This window comes from Moschus berezovskii, chromosome 22 (assembly GCF_049115385.1).
Source record: "Moschus berezovskii isolate FMDL1 chromosome 22, NW_MosBer_1.0, whole genome shotgun sequence".
Taxonomy (NCBI): domain Eukaryota; kingdom Metazoa; phylum Chordata; class Mammalia; order Artiodactyla; family Moschidae; genus Moschus; species Moschus berezovskii.
In genome coordinates this window covers 7900280-7916206 of record NC_142481.1, presented here as the reverse complement: position 1 = coordinate 7916206, position 15927 = coordinate 7900280, and the positions used below count along the sequence as shown (strand labels likewise).

At 54.4% G+C, this 15927-nt stretch overlaps 2 protein-coding genes and 4 non-coding genes across 12 annotated transcripts; all 6 read left to right on the top strand.

Moving 5' to 3' along the window:
* The first annotated feature begins 1265 nt into the window (after positions 1–1265).
* On the top strand, positions 1266–10989 carry FLT3LG (fms related receptor tyrosine kinase 3 ligand). 5 transcript variants are annotated; one of them, XM_055411605.2, is made up of 8 exons: positions 1266–1367; positions 1686–1752; positions 3006–3119; positions 3864–3917; positions 4100–4243; positions 4774–4858; positions 8206–8393; positions 10688–10989. In XM_055411605.2, exons 2-8 carry the CDS (start codon positions 1720–1722, stop codon positions 10982–10984), a joined length of 915 nt encoding a protein of 304 aa, XP_055267580.2. In that variant the 5' UTR covers positions 1266–1367; positions 1686–1719; the 3' UTR covers positions 10985–10989. The 5 variants fall into 5 exon arrangements, with proteins under 5 accessions (XP_055267580.2, XP_055267578.2, XP_055267583.1 ...); XM_055411603.2 differs by having other exon boundaries at positions 1280–1367; positions 4720–4858; XM_055411608.2 differs by having other exon boundaries at positions 1281–1367; positions 10683–10906.
* Positions 10990–11856: 867 nt separating this feature from the next.
* Positions 11857–15640, top strand: RPL13A (ribosomal protein L13a). Of its 3 annotated transcripts, XM_055411600.2 has the most exons (9): positions 11908–11941; positions 12536–12706; positions 13585–13657; positions 14044–14109; positions 14306–14407; positions 14605–14690; positions 14872–14931; positions 15219–15341; positions 15525–15640. In XM_055411600.2, exons 1-9 carry the CDS (start codon positions 11927–11929, stop codon positions 15609–15611), a joined length of 783 nt encoding a protein of 260 aa, XP_055267575.2. In that variant the 5' UTR covers positions 11908–11926; the 3' UTR covers positions 15612–15640. The 3 variants fall into 3 exon arrangements, with proteins under 3 accessions (XP_055267577.1, XP_055267575.2, XP_088686710.1); XM_055411602.1 differs by lacking the exon at positions 12536–12706 and having other exon boundaries at positions 11857–11941; XM_088830584.1 differs by lacking the exons at positions 11908–11941; positions 12536–12706 and adding an exon at positions 11994–12076.
* LOC129547422 (small nucleolar RNA Z195/SNORD33/SNORD32 family) lies at positions 13701–13784 on the top strand. Its single transcript, XR_008684092.1, has one exon. It is a non-coding gene; the product is annotated as a small nucleolar RNA Z195/SNORD33/SNORD32 family (small nucleolar RNA).
* Positions 14447–14531, top strand: LOC129547421 (small nucleolar RNA Z195/SNORD33/SNORD32 family). Its single transcript, XR_008684091.1, has one exon. It is a non-coding gene; the product is annotated as a small nucleolar RNA Z195/SNORD33/SNORD32 family (small nucleolar RNA).
* LOC129547423 (small nucleolar RNA SNORD34) lies at positions 14733–14803 on the top strand. The gene has a single exon (XR_008684093.1). It is a non-coding gene; the product is annotated as a small nucleolar RNA SNORD34 (small nucleolar RNA).
* LOC129547428 (small nucleolar RNA SNORD35) lies at positions 15012–15098 on the top strand. Its single transcript, XR_008684096.1, has one exon. It is a non-coding gene; the product is annotated as a small nucleolar RNA SNORD35 (small nucleolar RNA).
* Positions 15641–15927: the final 287 nt, after the last annotated feature.

Below are 15927 nucleotides of genomic sequence, written 5' to 3'. Positions count from 1 at the left end.
ACTGATGGAGCGCCCTCTGTGAGCCAGTCATGGTTCTAGGTGCTGGAGATCCAGCAGGATAAACATATACTGTGGTCTTCCTGGAGTTGAAGTCCTAGTGGGGACAACTGACAATAAAGAAGATAAATAAACTGCAGTGGTGTGCCAGAAGGTGATAAGTGACAAGGGAGAAAGCAAAGCTCAGATGAGTGGGAGCGCTGGGAGGGGGTTGCAGCTTGAAAAAGGTTGGTTTGGGAAGGCTTCGCCTTCTGTATTTTTTAAAAAAATTTTTTTGGGTTGCACTGGGTTTTCATTGCCATGCTCTGGCTTTCTCTACTTGAGGCGAACGGGGGCTCCTCTTCATTGCGGTGCGCGGGCTTCTCATTGTGGTGGCTTCTCTTGTTGCAGAGCATGAGCTCCTGGCACATAGGCTTCAGCAGTTGAAGCAGGCGGGTTCAGTAGTTGCAGCTCGCCTTTGCCTTGTGTATTTGAGCAAAGACCTGCATGAGATCAGGTTGAGCCATGTGGGTATCTGGGGGAAGGGCACTCCCGACTGAAGGAACAGCCAGTGCAAAGGCCCTGGGGCAGGAATGTACCTTCCTCAGACCAGTGTGGCCAGACTGGAGAGAGGCAGGAGGTGAGGCCAGGTCTGTCGAGGCCACAGTGAGGACTTGGACTTGTGTGGCAGGTGCGTGGGTAAAGGAGCAGCGTGGAGCGGAGGAGGGAGGTGAGGGGACTTCGGTCTTCACAGGCTCCCTCAGGCTGCACATGGAGAACAGACTGGCCAGTGAGGACTGAGGCAGGGAGGCTGGCAAGGTGAGTAGGAAACAATGATCTTCAGGTGGGCGATGGTGGTGGCAGTGGCGGGGGTGAGATGTGGTGGGATTCTGAATACATTTTGATGATCAGCCAACAGACTTGCTGATGGATTGGACCGTCAGTGGGCCGTGAGAGGCAGACAGAGTCAGAGGTTCCCTCCAAGGCTTTGGGCTCAAACACCTGGAAGGATGGAGCTGTCCCTTACTCCCTGTGGAAGGAAATGGGAGTTGGAGAGTGGGGGTGGGGTTTCAAGCAAAGGTGAAGGGCTCAGGGTGACCTCCTCCTTCCCCGAGCTGCGTTAATTCTAGTCGGCGACAGATCCACGTTGGAGCCCCAGCACCACATTCACTGTGTTCCACCCGGGCTATCAACCCAAGCTCAGACCCGTTGAGCCTCAGTCCCGCTAAAGCGCCCACTGCGGCGTCAGCTGCCACCTGTCACCACCAGGTGGCGCCCCTTGAACCAGCCCGCTCCATCCCAGCTCACTCTCCCCCAAAAATTTCCTTTCACTTTCGATCTCTGGCTGTCACCCGGCGTGGCCCCTTCCACACCCAGTTGGGGCAAGCCTGGTGCGTGAGGAGAAATGGACTCCGGGTCCCCGAAGGGCGGGGCCGGGGTCCCCCTCCTGGGGCTGAGCGCAGACAGTTGGGGGTCGGGTTCCTGGGTCCCTGGCCTGCGCAGAGTTGCGGGCACCGGACGTCGGGGTTCTTAGAAGGGGAGATGAGGAGTTTTCACCGTAACTGTGCTTCACGCAGGAAGCCCTATAGAGTAGGAGGCGGAAACTTAGCCACATCAAAGGACCGAGGGAGGGGCGGGGAGGTGAAGGGGCGGGCAAGGAAGGGGCTGGGGTGTGGGTGTCCGAGACTCGCTCTTCTGTCCCTTCCAAGATCCGGCCACAGGCATGAAGGGCCCACGGCAGAAATGATAGTGCTGGCGCCAGCCTGGAGCCCAACTGTGCGTATCCCTAGGGGTTAAGGTGGGGGAACGGCAGTGTCAAGATGGGCAGAGCTGAGAGGGGAGGTGGACAGAGTTGGGGTGGACACGAGTGGGGAGATGAACAGGGGTGGGTGGAGATGGACAGAGTTGGGGTGGTCAGGAGTGAGCAGATGAACAGAGGTGAGAGAGATTGACAGAGGTGGGGGAGATGGACAGGGCTGGGGGAGATGGACAGGGGGTGGGGAGATGGACAGGGGTGGGGGAGATGGACAGAGGTGGGGAGATGGACAGGGCTGGGAGAGATGGACGGGGTGGGGGAGATGGGGTGGGGGAGATGGACAGGGGTGGGGAGATGGACAGAGGTGGGGAGATGGACAGAGGTGGGGAGATGGACAGGGCTGGGAGAGATGGACAGGGGTGGGGGAGATGGACGGGGTGGGGGAGATGGACAGGGGTGGGGAGATGGACAGAGGTGGGGAGATGGACAGAGGTGGGGAGATGGACAGGGCTGGGAGAGATGGACAGGGGTGGGGGGGATGGGGTGGGGGAGATGGACAGGGGTGGGGAGATGGACAGAGGTGGGGAGATGGACAGAGGTGGGGAGATGGACAGGGCTGGGAGAGATGGACAGGGGTGGGGGAGATGGACAGGGGTGGGGGAGATGGGGTGAGGGATCTGGACAGAGGTGGGGAGATGGACAGGGGTGGGGGAGATGGACAGAGTTGGGCGGAGATGGACAGAGGTGGGGATATGGACAGGGGTGGGGAGATGGACAGAGTTGGGGGGAGATTGACAGGGGTGGGGAGATGAGGAGATGGACAGGGATAGGGGAAACTGACACAGGTAGGGGGAAGTGGACAGGGGTGGGGGGAAGAAACAGGGTGGGGCAAATGGGGAAGATAGGACTCAGATCTGGGGAGAAACAGGACAGATGAACATGAAAAGACAGAGGAATGGGCAAAGATGAGGAAATCCTGGGCAGAGGTGAGCAGAAGTGGAGAGAGATGGGCTGAGGTGCAGAGATGGTAGGTGAGACAGAGTGGGCAGAGGAGGGTGAAAACTGGCCAGCACGTGTCCAGAGGCAGAGAGAGATACAGGGAAAGATGATCGGAAGTGGGCACACAGGAGCCAAGCGGAGGAGGGGCTGAGAAGTGGGAAAGGTGGAAAGCTGGAAAGAGGGAAGAGAGAAGAGGGGGTTGCAGGGGGCAGCCTCCACGAGGGAGGGGGGAGTGTGTGGAGTCCATGGAGCCCCCGCCCTGCCCCTCCCGCAGACGTCCCTTCTGCTGCTGCTGTTACTCCTCAGCCCTGGCCTCCAAGGGACCCCCGACTGCTCCTTCCGCCACAGCCCCATCTCCTCCACCTTTGCCATCAAGATCGGCAAGCTGGTGAGCGTCCCTATTCCCAATCCGAGCCCGAGGTGCTGTCTCTGGGTCTGACTTCCCCCTGTCAAGAGTTTCTGTGGCCCCTTGCCTCCTCCCTCTGGGTTCCCATCCGTCGTCCGTTCCCCCCATCTTTGCCGCCTTCACCATGGGTCTCTGTACCCCTTACTGTGGGTCCCCATCTCCCCACCCTGGGTCCCCGCCCCCTCTCTCTGGGTCCCCGCCCCCCTCACTCTGGGTCCCCGCCCCCCTCTCTCTGGGTCCCCGCCCCCTTCTCGCTGGGCCGTCGCCCCCTCTCTCTGGGTCCCCGCCCCCTCTCTCTCTGGGTCCCCGCCCCCTCTCTCTGGATCCCCGCCCCCTCTCTCTGGATCCCTGCCCCCCCTCACTCTGGGTCCCCGCCCCCCTCTCTCTGGGTCCCCGCCCCCTCACTCTGGGTCCCCGCCCCGCTCTCTCTGGGTCCCCGCCCCCTCTCTCTGGATCCCCGCCCCCCCTCACTCTGGGTCCCCGCCCCGCTCTCTCTGGGTCCCCGCCCCCTTCTCGCTGGGCCCTCGCCCCCTCTCTCTGGGTCCCCGCCCCCTCTCTCTGGGTCCCCACCTCTCCCCATCTCTGGGTCCCCGCCCCCCCCTCCCCGTTCCCACCTTTTCTCTCTGGTCTCTGTCCGCCTCTCAGTGTGTCCTCGCCCCCTCCGTCTGGGTCCCCATAGTTTGTTTCCTCCTGTCTGCGCAGGCCTGACCCCGTTTTCTCCCGCAGTCCAGGTACCTGCTTCAAGATTACCCCGTCACTGTTGCCTCCAACCTGCAGGACGTGAGTCACAGACGGGAGGGGCCCAGGATGGAGGTGGGAAGGAGAGATTCAAGATTCACCGCCCCCTTAGGGCCCAGGCTAGTGTGCCCACCAGGCCACCCCCTCCCCCGGGACTCAGGAGTCCTGGCCCCCAGCACCCTCCGCCCACCTGCGGGACCCAGAGCCTGGTGGTCTCCCCCCAGGACAAGCTCTGCGGGGCGTTCTGGCGTCTGGTCCTGGCCCAGCGCTGGATGGGACGGCTCAAGACCGTGGCTGGGTCGGAAATGGAGAAACTGCTGGAGGATGTCAACACCGAGATACACTTTGTCACCTCATGTGCCTTCCAGGTCAGCCCTGAACTTGGGGCACAAGCGCGGAGAGCCTGATGCTTTCCTAGGGATTGGCAGCAAAGGTCTGCTAGGCCTTACTGGAGGTTTCCCCTTGACTGGGAACACCCTGAGGGAGGTGGAGCTGGAACCTCAGACCTGCTGGGGTCCAGTGTGGGAAGTGACACTTCTCTAAGTACTGGAGGATGCCCGGGGGTAAGGGCCCAAGGCATCAATTCTCTCATTTCTCAGGCCCTGTTGAAGGATGTTGCTAAAGGGTTCTTACCCCTAGCAACAGGGAGAAGGAGGGGAATCTAATCACCCTCCTGATCCAGGTCTGACTGGGCCTGGTTGCTAGAGGGCGTTGCTAAGGCTGCTTCCCTCTAGCAACCAGGGGGAGCAAGGGTCCAGACTCTCCATGAGACCCAGGCCTCACCCTTGACCTGAGGTGACGCTGGGGGTGATGCTGTGGTGACGTCTCCCTCCCCTGCCCCCAGCCCCTTCCCAGCTGTCTTCGCTTCGTCCAGGCCAACATCTCCCACCTCCTGCAGGACACTTACCAGCAGCTGGAGGCCTTGAAGCCCTGGATCACCCACCGGAATTTCTCCCGGTGCCTGGAACTGCAGTGTCAGCCGGGTAAAGCCTCCCACCGCCCCCAAGCCCACCACCCCACCCACTCCTTTCCCACCTTTACAGTCCCTCACCTATTCCACTCAGGGCTACCATGGGCTTTGTGACTTTGGGCTTGTTTCCCCAAGCTCATCCCCCTCTGGGCCTCAGTTTACTTGTCTCTGAGAAGGGAATAACCAGCCTTTCCTGTTTCTCTGAGGCAACCCTATCCCATAGAAACAGAATGAGAGTCACATGTTTGAGTGTAAGTTTTCTTATAGCCATGTTTTAAAAAGTTAAAAAGGAAAAAAAAAGGTAAATTCACTTATTTTTCAGGATTCTTAATGTTTGTTATTTTTTTAGTGTGTTATAGGGGGGTTTATTTTTAAAACTTTTTTACATTGGGATAATTACAGATTCACAGAAAGGTGCAGAGAAATGTACAGGAAGGTCCTGGACACCCTTTACCCAGCCTCCCCAGTGGTCCATTTTGCTTGGTAGTGTTAATTAGAGCACAGGAAATTGACATGGGTGCAATCCACAGAGTTTATTCAGAGTTTATCAGCTAGGCATGCATAACTGCAGGCGCACATGTGTGTGTAGTTAGTAGTGTGTATTAGCTGCTGTAATGTGGTACCACCGACCAGGTGCTTTAAAGAGCAGATGTTCACCCTCTTATAACTGAGGTGTTGGCAGGACTGGCTCCTTCTGAAGGCTGTGAGGGAAGCCTCTGTTTCAGTTGTCTCCCTTGGCTTGTAGATGGCCGTTTTCATGTTCGTGGTCCTCTCCCCCTCGCATATCTCTGTGTCTAGGTTTCTCCTTCTTATAAGGACACCAGTCATATTGGATTAGGGCCACCACTAACAATCTCATTTTAACTTGATCACATCTTTGAAGACCTGATCTCCAAATAAGGTCACATTCCGAGGTACTAGGGATTAGGGTTGCATTGTGTGGAAAAAAAAAATTTTTTTTTCCCGGCTGTACCACACGGCTTGTAGGATCTTAGTTACTCAACCAGGGATGGGACCCGTGCCTCCTGCAATAGGGGCTAGGAGTCTGAACCACCGGACCAGACTGCCAGGGAAATCCCTGAGTTTGTGTAACTTGACCCCTAGCCCCAAACTCCCACCTCTATCCCCTGGCAACCAGTAATGCTATTGAATTTCATTCTCATAGTTTTATAATTTTTAAGATAAATTATTTCAATCACAAAGAGCCCTTTAAAAAACAATTTTCTTATTTTTGGCTGCTCTGGGTCTTTGTTGCTGCGTGCGGGCTTCCTCTGGTTGCTGCAGGCGGCAGCTCCTCTTCCCTGCGGTGTGTGAGCGTCTCATTGGGGCGGCTTCTCTTCTTGGGGAGCACTGACTCTAGGCGGGAGGGCTTCAGTAGTCTTGGCAGACAGACTTAGTTGCCCTGCAGCATGTACTGACCCTGCATTAGCGGACAGATTCTTATCTACCGCACCACCAGGGAAGTCCTCCTTTTTTATAAAAAGCTGTGTGTGTGTGTGTGTAAGCACATGGGCTTTCAGTTGGTGTGCAGGCTTAGTTCTCCCTCAACGTGTGAGATCTTAGTTCCCTGACCAGGGATGAAACCAGCATCCTCTGCATGTTAAGGTGGATTCTTAACCACAGAACCACTGTTTGCTGTTCATATTTACATGCGTCACTAATTATCCATTCAACTAAGTTTTACTAACCATCTCCTTGACGCTTGGCATTGGAGACACAGCACGGAACAAGACCAAGTTTGTGTCCGTGGGGCGCTAACCTGCTGATGAGGGAGACATGATAAACATGTAAACGTATAGATAAACAGGAAAGTGTCCGAGTGTAATGAGTCCTATGCAGGCATATTAAAAAGGGGTGGTGGAATCATGGCTTGAAGTGGTCGGCTGGAAAGTCACCGAAAGTTGCAAACAGGGGAACAGGTAGTACAGAGGTCCTGAGGCAGAAACCCGCCTCCCTGTTTAAGGAATCAAGAGGGAGCCCCAGTGGCTGAGGCCAAGAAAGCAAAGGGGAAAAGGTGTGGAGCGAGGGTACGGAGGGAATAAAGGGGGCCAGCTCACGTGGGGCCTTGTGCGCCATCATGGCTTCATACAGTGTATCTTTCATTGTTCTATTATCTGTCCATTCACTCAGATATTTAATTTATGTAAATTAAACTATTTGGGCTTCCCTGACGGCTCAGCCTTAAAGAATCTGCCTGCCGATGCAGGAGATTTGGGGTTTGATCCCTGGTGCCTGGAGAAGGAAATGGCAATCCAATCTGGTATTCTTGCCTGGGAAACCCCATGGACAGAGGAGCCTGGTGGGCTACAGTCCTTGGGGTCGCAAAGATTCGGACATGACTTGGTGACTAAACAACAACAACAAGAAGTACTAGGTTCTGGCAATGTCTCCTGTTACCCTCCTGGGGCTCACAGACTACTGGGGGAAGAAGATGAATATATAAATCAACAGGTAAGCACTGGACACATGTTTGTCCAGTTATAAAATGCAGGAAATCTCCTGATGGTCCAGGGGTTAGGATTCTGCACTTCCACTGCTGGGGGCCTAGTTTCAATCCCTGGTCTGGTCAGGGAACTAATATCCTTCATGCCTCAAGGCCAGTATATTTGAAATAAAGAATTATTGGGACTTCCCTGGCGGTCCAGTGGTTAAGATTCCGAGCTTCCAATGCAAGCAGCACAAGTTTGATCCCTGGCTGGAGAAGTAAGATCCCAAATGCCACCCAGTCAATAAACAAATAAATAAAAATATTTTTAAAAATTTATAGGGTCTGGTTAAACAAGTAAACAAGCATACCAATTTTAAAAAGTCATTAGTGACTATTTTTTTAATATGTTTTTGGCTGCGCTGGGTTTCGTTGCAGCCCTCGTTGTGGGGCTGCTCTCTAGTTTTGGCGTGCAGGCTTCTCATTGCAGCGGTTTCTCTTGTTTCAGAGCATGGGCTTTATCGCATGGCTCAAGCAGTTGTGCCCAGGGGCTTAGTTGCCCTGTGGCACGTGGAATCTTCCCAGACCAGGGATGGAACCCATGTCCCCTGCATTGGCAGGTGGATTTTTAACCACTGGACCACCAGGGAAGTCCTATTAGTGACTTTTAAAAAATCAATAAAATGCAACCTTACTACGTGCTAACCACTGTTCTAAGCACTTTCTATATATTCACTCATTTAATCTTTGTGACAACCTTATGAAGTCGGTATAATAATTATACCCATTTTATGGATGAGGAGACTGAGGCCCAGAGAAGTGCACAGCCTACCCCCACCCCCTCCCCCAGGTCACACAGCCAGCACCAGGCAGGCCTCTTTTTCCCTTCCCTGGCCTGGCCCTATTTCTCAGTCACTTGACCTCTCTCCTGGCAGACTCCCCGACTCTGCTGCCCCCAAGGAGTCCTGGGGCCTTGGGAGCCACGTCCCTGCCGGCCCCTCAGTCCCCTCTTCTGCTCCTCTTGCTGCTGCTGCTGCTGCCGGTGGCCCTCCTGCTGCTGGCCGCTGCCTGGTGCCTGTGCTGGTGGAGGAGGAGACAGAGGACACCCTACCCTGGGGAGAGGGTGAGCCAGCGGGGTGCGCAGAGCGGGTGGAGAGGGTCCAGGGGGTGACCAGAGGTGGCGGGTTTCATGGGGGGCACGGTACCCTGCCCCTCCCATCTGCAGGATACTCTGCTCCTGCAACTCCTGGAGGACCCCAGACTTGGTGTTGGGGTGGGGACCATGGGGGATGACAGAGTGGGCACAGGGAAGCGGTGGGTTAGCTCTGGATGTAAGAAGACCCCTCTGGGACCATGGAGGGGCAGACTGGGACAGACAGACTGGAGGCCAAGGAGGAGGCCGGGTGAGGGTCCAGGAAGAGAGGACAAGATCTGAGCAGAGGCCAGGACAGGACCACGGGGTGGAGAGGAGGGGACAGGCAGAGTCAGGGGTCAGGAGGGACAGGGCTGGAGAGTGACAGGCTTGGTGGGGTCGAGGGGAGAGCAGGGAAGGAGAGGGGGCGCAGGCAAAGGACGCTGGGTCTGGCCCAGTGGGGAACCTGGGAGGAGGAGGGACAGTCTGGCATTTGGCATTCTGGAAAGACAGTGAAGCTCACTGGGGCAGGGAGGTATTTGGATACAGGAGTCTGCAAGCCAGGAGAGAGCTGCCTCCAGCAGCAGGCTCTGCAAAGCCCTCCAGGTATGAAAACGCTCAGGGTATTCTAGCAACTTTGTCCAGCCTGGGGGTGGGGTGGAAAAGACCAAAACGGCACTGGAACATCTAGACCTCAAAGGTAAGAAAGGGAAGCTTTCCTACCACGGGGAAGCAAGAAGCCTCTGAGGCGAACCTGGGAACCAGTTTGGGGGTTGTAGGTGATACCCTAAGGGAGAAAGGCAGGGAGGGGCCCATGGGTTCCTCAAGCGCCCAAAGGAAACATTTGGCAGCAATCGCTCAGCTCTTGAGTGCCTCAGTGCCTCGGGCCTTGTGCTGGAGCTTTCTACAAATTAACTCACTTAATTGAGAAACTGGTGGCCATTCCCTTCCGTTCCGTCGCTCAGTCGTGTCCGACTGTTTGCGACCTGGTGGACTGTAGCCTACCAGGCTTCTCCGTCCATGGGATTCTCCAGGCAAGAATACTGGAGTGGGTTACCGTTTCCTTCTCCAGGGGATCTTCCCGACTCAGGGATCGAACCCGGGTCTTCTGCATTGGAGGCAGACGCTTTAACCTCTGAGCCACCAGGGAAGCCCAATCATCCCCATTTCCCCTTGGCGGAAACTGAGGCTCAGAGAGGAGTCACACAGCTCCTGAGTGACAGCCAAGATTGGACTCTGGGCCCTCTGATTCCAGCATCTGTGCCTTTCACTCTTCCGCCTCAGTTTCCTTATCTGTACAAAAGACTCATAATCATCCTTTACGCTAGAGTTGACAGGAGGTTAAGTGAAAGGACGACGAAAAACCCCCTAGAGCAATGCTGTCCATAGGAAACAGAATACAAGCCACACATGTGACTTTACATTTTCTAGTAGCCGCATCTTTTTTTTTAATTTTTAATTGACGTATAGCTGATTTACCACATTGTGCCAATGCATCTCTTTTAAAGTAAAAACAAACAGGTTATCTTAAAGAATTTGTTATTTCACCCTGTGTATCCAAAATCTTGTCATCTCAACATGTAATCAATACTTTAAAAATTACTGAGATATTTTTACATTCTTGTTTCCATACCAAGTTTTCAGAATCCAATGTGTAATGCAATGCTCACAGCACATCTCAATTCATGTGAGAAACTTTTATTAGAAATACTCGATCTGTATTAAGATTCCATGAAACTTACAGTTGCATAAGTAGATTCCTATACTCAAGTTCTTTGAAACCTACAGAAGTTTTCCAATAACTGGATCAAGGAACAGTTTCTAAATTCAATGATTTTTTTCATTTCAGCATTTGTTTTGGATAGTACTTTTTATTACTTTTTGAGATACAATTTTCGATTGAGAAATTTTCCTCTTATTCTTGTCCCTTTTCATACCCTGTTTTCCCACGCTCCCAATAACCACACTATTAATTGAAGCTTAAATTAGGTGAAATGAAAAGTTCCTCAGTTTTGCTGGTCACAGTAGAAATGTCCAGTTTTCACATGGGGCTGGTCTCAAGGGCTGTCTTGGAAAGCACAGATCTAAAACGTGTTCATCATTGCGCAAACTTTTCTTTGACAGCAATGCCCAAACACATAGTGAGTGCTCACGGTGAATGGAGTTGTTTTCGGGCATTGAGTCTGTACTTCAGCTTGTACCCTGAGTTTCCTACTTTCCTCGCCTCTGTCCATGGAACCTCAAATAGCCCAGTGAGTCATCTATCACCCCCTTTTACAGCGTAGGACGCTGAGGCCCAGAGAGAGCAGTCACCTGCCAGCGGACACAGAGTCGGAACTTGGAGGAAGTCAGCTAGAACCTGGTCCTTTCCTTGGCCACACTTCTCCCGTCACTGTCCTCCCGGGATGGAGGCAACGCCAGCACCCACCATCGGCTCCCCCTTCCTCCCTTTGTACAGAGCCCTTGTCCCCAGGAAATTGTATATAAATCATCATTTTCTACCAGCTCTGGCCAGGTTTGTCTGTGGATGGGGCACGGTGTGTGTATGGGGCTGTTTGGGTTCGGGTTCGGTTTTCAGTTAATGGACTGTTTCATTCAACACCTATTTTCTGAGTCCTCCCGGGGCCCAGGGCCAGAACAGGGCAATGCTGGGACCCAGACGTGAGTAGGAACCAGCCCCGCCCTGTCAGGATTCCTGGTCCAGAGGGGAGAAGACGTCGTCGGCCCGAGAGCCCCAGTACACGATGACACACGCGCCAATGGAGGTGGCTAGGCACTGTGGGAGCCCCCAGGCGGTACCTGAGCCAGCCTGAGCGATATCAGGGAGGTTCTCTAAAGGGAAGGACTCAAGCCAGATTTTAGAAAACGGGGTGGGGGTGGGGGGTAGGGGGGACGGCATCCCAGTCAAGGGACACTGTCAAGGCAAAGGCTTTGTCCAGAAAATTCGGAAAGTGAGACGCTCCTTTGGAGAACACTCAGGCATCTAGAAGTCATTCTTTCATTCGCAGGTGGGGACACTGAAGCCCATACAGGGCCAGGGATTTAGTCAGATCACAGGTCAGACAGGCACTGGAATTCAGATCTCTAAGCCCTGGCGGAGCGCTGAAGGGCAAGCCCTCCTTGCCCCCTGCAGGGCACCACGCGCCCTGCAGCGCGACATCGCTTCAGTGGGTAACCTCCTCTCCTCCAGCATTCCTCGCCCCGCCCATCTACAAACAGCGGGCAACTCACGCGAGGCTTACCAGCCCCTCCAGAGTGCTGCAGCGGAGGCTGGAGAGCACCGCCCCCTACCCCACGTGATCTCGCCCGGCTCAGCCATGGCCGCCTAGGCTCGATGGGAACGATACTGATTGGATAGTCAGAAGATGACCCGCCTCCCGGTGGGGCATTTTTGCGCACGCGCCTGACACCCTGGCCAATGAGAAGACAGAAAGCGGCCGTGTTGCGTCACTTCTTCCGCCCCTGTTTCAAGGGATAAGAAACCCTGCGTCTAGGGTTCCTTCTTTCCCAGGCGGCTGCCGAAGATGGCGGAGGGGCAGGTATAGGCTCCGCGCGGGCCGGGGCGGCGTGGGGCCGGGTGGGTTCCAGGCCGGACCGGGGTTGGACCTCTTTTCTCTCGTAAGTGTGCTGTGGAACTTAAGGACGATAACTGAGCAAAGCAGAAAGCTTTCGGGGTAAGAGAAATCCAAAACGGGAATATAAGGCAGTTTTTGCGCTCTGGGCTGACTAAGAATTCGGCATCATTTTTTCCTCGAGGGGCAGTCATCGGGGCTTCCTACAGAAGAAGAGTTATTTTTAAATTAAGCCTTATTTATCTAGATTTTTGCGGAATTGAACCGGTGTGTCCCCAGTAATGGGAAAGCAGGCTGAAGGCGGCTGCGCCACCTGGGGACGGTGAGAAGCCGGGGGTAGGCCAAAATGGAGGGTATTTCCGCCCTGCCCAGGCGCCGGTTGCTTCGGCCACGTGAAAGTGTGCATCAGGGTTCACCTACAGCTGGGGGTAATTTGGCACGAAACCTTGGCTGTAGGTTGGGAGATTTCTTGCATATGGGGCAGGCACAAATTGCTCTGCTTTGGGGTTGCTACTGCTGCTAAGTCACTTCAGTCTTGTCCGACTCTGTGTGACCCCATAGATGGAAGCCCACCAGGCTCCCCTGTCCCTGGGATTCTCCAGGCAAGAACACTGGAGTGGGTTGCCATTTCCCTCTCCAGTGTGTGAAAGTGAAGTCGCTCAGTCGTGTCCGACCCCTAGCGACCCCATGGACTGCAGCCCACCAGGCTCCTCCATCCATGGGATTTTCCAGGCAAGAGTACTGGAGTGGCTTGCCATTGCTTTGGGGTTAGATGGAGTCTAAACGTCTGCTGGTGCTAGAAACTGGACTGAATGAAGTGTTCCAGATCCTTGAGACATTCTTAATTGCTTAACCAGATAGAGGCCCTACTGACTCTTCTCTGGCTCCTTGTGTAACCTAATACTGATAAAGGGAGGGAGTGGCTCTGGAAGGGGTGTATATGTGATGGGGTCTGTGGTTCAGGAAGGAAAATTAAATTTGAAGCCAGGGAAGTGGTGGAGTTCTCCGAACATGGGTCCGTGCGTTCACGTAACATACACTCGGTAAGAGCTGGGACTTCTGAAAAGAAGCCAAGGATTAGGTTAGTATTTGAGCCGTTAAGGCTTGCCTGAGAGTGCAGAGCTAGTCAATACCAGAGCAAGCTTGGGTTTTTGACTGCCCTGCCTAGCTTCACTGGCTCTGAACTTGTTTGCTTTGATACTCAGTAGAAAGCTACCTTTGAGATCAGAACAGAATTAGATTCTGTCCAGGTTTTACAAGTTGCCTCCAGATTACAGGTTCTTCTAACTGGGTGATCAGTGTTGATTCAGATTGTAGATCATTCTCTGACCATGGAACATAATCTGGGCATAAAGATGCCTGCCCTTGAAGCAGCTGAAGTGTGAGGGGTTGGTTTATTTTGTATTTTAACCGCTGACTGAAATTCTGAGTCAGTCATTTGCTTTCTTGGCCATCTCTAAAGTGAGCCTTAAGTTCTAGTTTTGGTTCTAGTTCTGATATCTGGTTAGCAGGCATTCTGGGAGGTAACGAACTAATGGAGAGGAGTAATTGGTTGAGGTGGGCAATCAAAGTTGTGGGTGCCTCTGAGCTCTTCAACCTGTCTCCAACAGGTTCTGGTGCTTGATGGCCGAGGCCATCTCCTGGGCCGCCTGGCGGCCATTGTGGCCAAGCAGGTGCTTCTGGGTAAGTCTGCCCACTGCCACAGCTCCCACCAGACTTGAGCCTGCAGGTCAGTGATGAGCAAAAATCACCATCTTTCGTTTGAGTCTCACGACCGTGAGATCAACCCCATGCACCGCTCTGAGACCTGCCAGCATCCTCCCCTCCCAGGTCGGAGGCTCTGAATTCAAAACATGTTTTGTTGGAGTAACAAGTTGAACTTGAGCATGAGACCAACTCCACCAGTTAGCGCTCTGTGACTTGGGGCCGGAGATTCTGGTGTCTTCCGGAGTGTTTGTGCATAGGGACCAGTTTCAGGCTGGGAGGGGGTCTCCTTTCTGGGCAGTAACTGGGCACCTGGCTTCCTGACCTTTGCCCTCCTTGATTGTTCCATTTTCCATTCCCTCTAGGCCGGAAGGTTGTGGTCGTGCGCTGTGAGGGCATCAACATTTCTGGCAATTTCTACAGAAATAAGTGTGAGTTAGGGCCTGGGAGGAGGGCTGGGGAGGGTGGACCTGTGTGGGGCTCACAGACTTGGGAAGCAGACCCCCCAGTGGTGGGAGTTGCAAATCTGAGTTCCCTGGCAGGCCCTCGGAAGTGAGGGGGTGGCGTTGGAAGGAGTTACTCCTGGCTGGGGACTCTGAGGCCTTACACGCTTTCCCTTCTTCCCAGTGAAATACCTGGCCTTTCTCCGCAAGCGGATGAACACCAACCCCTCCCGTGGCCCCTACCACTTCCGAGCCCCCAGCCGCATCTTCTGGCGGACAGTGCGAGGTGAGCTGGGCCCGGGGACTGCAGGTGCTGAGGGCGCAGGTAGCCAGTGATGAAGACTTCTCCCACTCACGTTCGAGTTTCCCAACCGTGAGATGACTCCACATGCACTACCATCTGAGGCCACCTGTCTGGCTGCCTGGGCAGGACAGGGTTCCCCACGTGCCCTGCTGAGCAGGCCTGCTCTCCTCTGTCCATAGGCATGCTGCCCCACAAGACCAAGCGGGGCCAGGCTGCTCTGGAGCGCCTCAAGGTGTTTGATGGGATCCCACCACCCTATGACAAGGTGAGCAGGACCCAGCTCCCTTGACAGTATCGTCTGTGTGGCTGGCGTCGGTGATGTTCTGCAATTACCTACATTGTTTGAGCCCTGTGAAAAGAGCACCAGCTGAGACGCCTGCCCCAGCCAGCCTCCTTCCCTGTCTGCCCCCACTCCAGGCCTCTAAGCCCCTCTCCTTCTCCAACAGAAAAAGCGAATGGTGGTTCCTGCTGCCCTCAAGGTTGTGCGTCTGAAGCCTACTCGGAAGGTGAGTCTCCAGATCTTGCTGAGTGATACCCTTGGGATTCTCAGGTTTCCTGGGAAGGGTGCACTTAGGGTCCTAGGACTGGCAGATGATGTTTTTTTCTCACGATGGTCTGCGGATGCCACTGCGGGCAGTGCCGAAAATGCCAATGGCTCAGCTGATGCCAGGAGGAACGGGGAGCATGGCTTCCCGGACAAGTTGGAAGGCTCTAGGACAGTATGTTAACACCCCTCTGCTAGTCACCCTGGCCTTCTTTTCTAACAGCTTCATTTCTTCTCTCTCCCCTCTAGTTTGCCTACCTAGGGCGCCTGGCTCATGAGGTTGGCTGGAAGTACCAGGCAGTAACAGCCACCCTGGAGGAGAAGAGAAAGGAGAAAGCCAAGATCCACTACCGGAAAAAGAAGCAGCTCATGGTGAGGGTGGGATTGGTACTGGAGGGGCACTGCATCCCCGGGCAGCTGGTAACTTAGCTCTTTGTTAGGCCCTTGGAAGTCTCTGCCTAAGGCCCACTGTGGGAATGGGGAGTGGGATTGGGTCCCTGGGATGAGGACAGTCCCAGGGAGCAGCCACTGATCACTGTCATCTTGGCCCCACAGAGGCTACGGAAGCAGGCCGAAAAGAACATCGAGAAGAAAATTGGCAAATTCACAGAGGTCCTCAAGACTCATGGATTCCTAGTCTGAGCCAAATAAAATTGACTGTTTATTCTTCATGCTTGGCCTGGCCTGCCCTTCCTCCATCGCCACCCTAGGATGTGGGGACCCCCAGGGGCTGCCATGCAGGTGCCACAGGCAGACGGGGTATAGCCGAGGGCCATTAGTCAGTGTAGGCAGGTCCAGGGGCTGTGCAGGCATCGTTGGTCTGCAGCCTATTTGTTCGTGAGACCTTTAAGACATGAACAGTTGGAACAACCAGTCCAGTTGGCAATATTGGCAGAAGTGAGCTGGAAGACTTTATTGGAAGGGATTCGCATAAGGGAGTCTGTTCATGCTTCCCACA